The 6,833-nt window shown below is 29.1% G+C and overlaps 1 protein-coding gene across 1 annotated transcript; it reads left to right on the forward strand.

The window, feature by feature from the left end:
• Nucleotides 1–899: 899 nt before the first annotated feature.
• On the forward strand, nt 900–1,662 carry LOC133672971 (uncharacterized). Its single transcript, XM_062093545.1, has one exon. It carries the CDS (start codon nt 970–972, stop codon nt 1,432–1,434), a length of 465 nt encoding a protein of 154 aa, XP_061949529.1. The 5' UTR covers nt 900–969; the 3' UTR covers nt 1,435–1,662.
• Nucleotides 1,663–6,833: the final 5,171 nt, after the last annotated feature.

Raw genomic sequence — 6,833 nt, forward strand, 5'->3', positions numbered from 1 at the left:
GGAGAGAATTTGGAGAAGTATTTGATGTATGCCATGCCAATGCTGCAATGTGCCGCAGAGTTGTCTGCCCACACAGTTTTTTTCTCCTACTATTTTGACATTAAAACATAGTTTTAAAATCTAGGCTGGCCAGCAGATCAACTTAAATCTAGTTGATCTGAAATTGAAATTAAATTGAGTTGAAGGAAAAAAAAAAACTTAGTGTGACTCAACGGGTTGACCAGACAAGACCAGGTTAAAACCCGGTTTCAATTCGTTGACTTTTGTTTTTTTAACTAAAACGACATCATTTTGATTTTTTTGTTAAAAAAATTGATCTGAACAACCCTGTCAAAACCTAGAACCTGAACCTTGAACCGGGTCAGGTCTAAAAATTATAGTGGAAAGAACCACATAACAAAGAAAGAAAAAACTAGATGAGTTGGCATAATTTATATTAGATTGTCTTAATTTAGTGGATTTTCTAATTTCAAAATGAATATTCAATATTTTATCGAATTAAGTTTTAGCAAAATAAACTTCATAATACGTAAGAGTTAGCTTGAGAACATGCTAAATCAAGAATACTAAATTTAGATAACATTTAGTTACTATTTATAGATAAACAAGAGGTATATAATAAAAATAGATGATAACATGTTGTTTTATTCTTTCAATTTTAAAAATATATAAATTCATTTTAAAATTTGCATATTTATTTTACATTTATTCTTTTTTATTCTTTCACCAATCAGAAGAAACCTAAAAGACTCTGTAACTACATAGCATACAACCTGTCTCCCACCACTCACAGGCTGGCAACTCCTGCACACTGATCACATAAAATGACAAATCTGACGTGGCAACCAGGTACATATATCGAGGCGATCTCTCCCTACTATATAAACCCCACTCTTCTCGGCTTCAAGCCTCGCCTAACCAAAAATAAATCATATCAAGACTTTCACTCTCAAATCTTGAATTCACAAGATGGGTATTTGCAGTTCTTGTGAATCGACACATGTAGCAACAGCAAAGTTGATCTTACAAGATGGAAGGTTACAGGAATTCTCGTACCCAGTTAAGGTTTCATTTGTTCTTGCCAAGATCCCAACCTACTTCATCTGCAACGCTGATGAAATGGAGTTTGATGATGTCGTTTCAGCTATAAATGACAATGAAGAACTCCAACCCGGTCAGCTTTATTTTGCCTTGCCATTGAGCTGGCTAAAGCATCCCTTACAACCTGAAGAAATGGCTGCATTGGCCGTTAAAGCCAGCTCCGCTCTAATGAAAAGCGGCGGGGCTGAGAAATGTGGATGTCACAAGAAACTGGCTTTTTCTGTCGAGAATGATGGTAAGTCAAGCCGGAGAGTGGCGGCCGGCGGTGGCGGGCCGAGAAGAAATGGTGGCAGGGGAAAGTTCTCGGCGAGGTTGGGTGCCATTCCTGAGTAGGGGTAGTTTGGGGAATTAGAGAGGGTTGTGGGTGTAAATATTGTCACGATTGGGGTTAGTTGTTGAAGTTTGCGGGTAGGATTGCACCCTGGATTGACGATTAGGTGGCTGTTGCAATACCTTTGGCTGTCCCCATTTAAGGGCTGTATTACAATTTTACCCCTAGATGAGTTGACTAGCTATATTTGAAAATAATAACCATTTTTTTCGCTCCTTATTAATTAACAAGTGAGTCTCAAGCAACGTTTACGGTGCCAGTGATGACTTTTTCAAATTGTTTTTATTCATAATTATATAAAAATAATATTTTTTATTTTTTAAAAAATATTTATATTATTATCCAATTAAAACAATTCAAAAATATAAAAAAATTAATTTTAAACAAAAAAAAATTAACTTTTTTTAAAACACTGAAGAGAACGCAATACAACCCCTAAATAAATCCGTAAGTTATTACCACTGCTCAGGACTCAAATTTAAAAATAAATTATGCATCAGTCCTTGCAATTTACCGTAGGCTAATTTAGTCTATAAACAAATGAAAAGAAATGGCATTAGCAATTAAACGCATTATAATACAAATCAACAAACAATTAATATTGATGTAACTAATTTATTTTAACCATAGAACATGCATAACACGTGCATTAATGCCACATTATGCTGTGCATATGTATAATATACGAATTGGCAGTCAAAATACACATATAAGTTGATATGGACACTAGCTTTTGTTAGTACTTGTTTAAAATTAAATATAATTGAGGGATAACATTGTTACTCCCACGTTCTTAATTAATTGCAGATTAAAATGGGAAATATTTTAATTTTTGAGAAAAGAAATTACGTGCTTTGAAAGGAAGGGCTGTGATTAACTCAATTAATTATATTTTTAATTTTTTTTTAATTTTCTTGAAAGGAAAAGAGCAAAGATTTGGGGTTCTGGGAATAATATTTTTTTGTCGAAATCTTAGGAGCTTGTCTTTGCTGTCCAACATGAAAAAAAAAAAAAAAAAAAAAGGATAATAGAAATATGGTATGGACAATGAAGTGTGGCCACGTTACAATGTTGTGTCAGTTTGGCGGAAGAGGGGGCAGCAAAATGGACAAAATGTGCGATTGACACCACCTTGCAAACGCTGCCTAAATAACGCGGTGCAATCATGGCTTTTGCCTAAGTTTGGTGTTTGTGTTATTAAATTTAGTTTTGAAAAATATTTAATTAGTGTTTTTTAGTGTTTTTTTATAATTTTAATGTGTTAATATTAAAAAAATTATTTTAATATATTTCCAAGCAAAAAACACTAAATAATTTCTTAATAACTGTAAATATAATATGATAACGGGCATTTTTTATTTTCTTAATTACTGTATAATAATTATGGATTAGTTTCCAATTATTGGGGCATGCATGTATGCCCAATTGCTATTTGGATTTCGGGTCACTATTCAATGCTTGTGACATAGATTTAAATGCTTTGAGCGATAGTACTGTTACAGCTGTTGTCATTTATAATTGATGTCCCTGTATCTCTAATATGCAGCTGTTGTCATCTAACTAGCTGTATTTTCAGAATTTTTTTATTTTTTTATTTTAAATTAATTATTTTAATATTTTAATGTGTTAATATCAAAACTAAATTTTAAAAAATAAAAAATATTATTATAATATATTTTCAAATAAAAAATACTTCAAAAAATAATATCTATAAGATATAATTCATATTTTAGGCCTCGATGGATTTCAATGGACTCTTACCCCATTCATTCATAATCCTTTTATATATATATAGCTTGGAGAGTTATTTATTGATATATTTCTGAAATTTATTAAAAAGATTTAAATCAATTAGAGTTTCTGCCTTTGTAGAAGGGGAAAAGGGATGCATAATTAATTTCTTATTAATAATAATTAAAAAGAAGAGAATAATGAATTGTCTCGGATCCCGGAGGTAAATAAATAATAAAAAGAGAAGGTCCATCGTGAAAACCAGCTGGGAGAATCCAATGTTGCATCATATGAGGGTGAAAGAGCAATTATTACCTACAAAATAAAAAAATGTAAGAAAAAGAAGAATTGTCTTCTTTTATTTATTTATTTATTTAATTTACCATTCATTCATGAGATAAACAAGTTGAGGATAAATTTGCAGGACGGAGGGAGACATTTTTGATGTGTAGTATCATATTATACATAGAATTTCTTATTGCATTGACCATGACTTTTCCTCATCATTTTTTGTGCTTGCAACTTGATACCCTCGCCTTCATAGTTATTCCATTCTTTCCTTGGTGGGTGGGTGTGTGTCTTTATATATATATATATATATATATATATATATATATATATATAACATGGACATTATGGATAAATATAGTGAAATTATTATTTTATCATTCTTAAACCAAATTGTTAGAGATAATACTATATTTTTTAGGTGATTAACTAGTTATTTTCAAATTGATTGGGATAAATCAATCTTTTTATTTTTTTAATATAGTAAAATCATTTAATTATTTTTAAAAATAAAAACTTTCAAACTGGTGTCAAAGGGCTTTTTAATTTTTTCTTTTTAAGTGCAATAAAATGGCTAACTACCTTTAAAATATACATAAAGCGGGCTAAAAAAGAGCTCGAACGCGTATCAAGCCGCATGTCTGGCCTTGGTTAAAAAAAAAACACAAAAGACTAAAACACGGATGTTGTGAATTAAACACTGAAATGATTATTTTTTCATTCTCCAACAAAATCAACTAACTTGTTATTTGAAATAATACAGTCTTTTCCATATGTTTTACTAGTCATTTTCAGATTGATTAGGATAAATAAATCTACTTAATTTTTTAGCACAATAAAATAACTTAATTATCCTTAAAAATAATTTTTTTTGAAATAGTATTCAGAAGCATTTTAGTCTTTTCCTTATCTAAACACAATATAAATAACTAAATTATCATTCAAATAAAAACTATTAAGCGAACATCGACAGGCTTTTTCGTATTTTTAACTTGGTTTTTATGTTATAATCAAGTTGACTAAGGGATAATTTGGTATTTTAATAAATATTAAATATTATTTAAAAAAGAAAAATGGTTAATATGTGCAACACATGTACCAGTGGGTGGGAGACCCTCATGCCATTCAGGGCTACGCATGAGGCATCGTTCGACGACCAAATAATTGCTTTCAGGGTGTCATTCGAATCATCTTGATGGCCCTTCAATCATTGGGCAACACGTGTGGCCAACAAACCTCTGGTTTGGCGTCAATTATCTTTTTGCCTTTGTTTTTTTTATCCTTCTTGATTTTTGTGTCTGACCTCAATTTTTTCAAAGTAGCTCTTCAATTTATTATTTTTTAGATTTGTTTCTTGTTTTTTTATTACTATTTATTTTATTTAAAATAATTTGTAAAATTGATTTTTTTTAATTTCATTCTCTTTTAATTTTTTTCATTTATCATATTTGATCCCTGTTTTTTTTGTTATTTATTTTATTTGAGATAGTTTTTAAAATTGATTTTTTTTAATAATTTCATTCTCCTTAACTTTTCCTCCAAACATATTTAATCCTTATTATTTTTTATTGATATTTCCTTTAACTTTGGCAAAAATTTTAAACTGATTTTTTTTCTTTCTAATTTCATCTTTCAATGTTAAATTAGTTGGGAATTAAGCTTCTTGATTAAACACGAGTCTAAGATTTCACTAGTTGCGAGTTTAGAAGATTCGTCTGGGTTTGCGTACTTTTTTTTATGCTCATGTTTCTTTAGTGTCATTCTTCAACATTTATTTGCGAGTTTAGAAATATTATTTTTGAGTTAAATTATATTAATTGATTAAATATAAACATGAGATGTTCATTTTATGATTTTTTATTTGGTTTGTTTTCTAGGTCGTTGTTTTGATAGTATGTTCAACCTCTTTCAGTGTCATCGTGTAGTGTTTCATAGAGGCGTTAAAATCATCTCGATGAACTCTTTTATATGGTGGGCATTATCCATGAGGAAGTGGTGGGCATTGCCCATTGTTCATTTTATTTACTATCAATGTTTTTTTAATCATATTATTAAATTAATTGAACATATTAAATCCAGTAAAGTTAATAATTTGAGTTTTAGATTTTATTTATTTATTTGAAATCAACAAATAATCTGAATATTTTTTTATATCAAAAAAATAATACCGTTCACAGCGTAGCATAGATCACATATTTGTATTCGAAAAACAATATAAAATAATGAGAAACCGGCTACGGGTGAGATAATTAATTAGGTAAATACCAGATTTATTTTAAGAAAGGTGTGATTTTCTTGCTTGGTCAAATAAAATGGCCAGCCGGATTCTTTAATTAACAACCGAAAACATCTACTAGTAAGTCTCAAAACCTTGGCCGGACTTTGTAAGAAAATACAAGTTATCCAGAAAAAAGTTATAGCATTCACGATCTAACTACAAGATACATACAGTATTAAAGAGATCTCATCAAAAAATAATAAGAATTCTATTTTATACTAGATTTTTTTTTCTATTTTATATCTCTCTAATTTTTATGAATATTTCTTACTATGCTATAAATATCTAAGTAGTTATAGCATAAACACCATAAAGTTTCTCTTTCATTTGAGTCTCATAAAAAAAAAATAGCCCTAAAAACTAGTTTTTTTAGAAAAAAACTTCATTTTTAAAACTTTTCAGGCTTTTTATAGCTTCTTTGAACTTATATTATTTTTAACTTTAATCTCAACACTTTTTTGTTACCACCTCTGTCTATAACCAGATATAATGCCCGCGCACTGTTGCGAGCTTATGACATATCTTTGTGTTGTCATAAATTTATAAAAATAAAACAAAAAAAACATATACGGAGAAAGGCTGTTGCAATCTATAATATTTTCAAGAAAAAATTACAAAAATAATTTTAGAAAAAAAACATAAAAAAACAAAAGAAAAAAACCGTACAGGGAAACACTGTAATAATCTATAGTGTTTCATGAGAAAATATACAATTGTAATTCTCAACCAGCTCAATGTTAAAAATAATAAAATCAATAAAGATAATTTTAAAAAAATTCATAATAAAAGAAAAGAAGCATTCTTTGAACAAATATTTAGTTAAAAAAAATATATAGAAAAAATTACAGTAATTTCTTCGCATTTTAAATTATTGTTAACTAGAGCCATGATTACAGTCCACCCTAAAGCCAAACTGATCTATATAAAAAAGAAGCATTCTTTGGACAAATATTTTGCAAGTTTGTGTCCAATAATATTTTTTATTTTATTTTATTATGCGAGGACATGAAAATTTGAGCTATCTAATAAGAATATAATAATTGAATTGCATGGGTCCACGTCTAGCAACGACTCTAAAGTTGTCACTTGTCACTGACTACAAAC

Source organism: Populus nigra, chromosome 14 (assembly GCF_951802175.1).
Source record: "Populus nigra chromosome 14, ddPopNigr1.1, whole genome shotgun sequence".
In the NCBI taxonomy this organism is placed as follows: domain Eukaryota; kingdom Viridiplantae; phylum Streptophyta; class Magnoliopsida; order Malpighiales; family Salicaceae; genus Populus; species Populus nigra.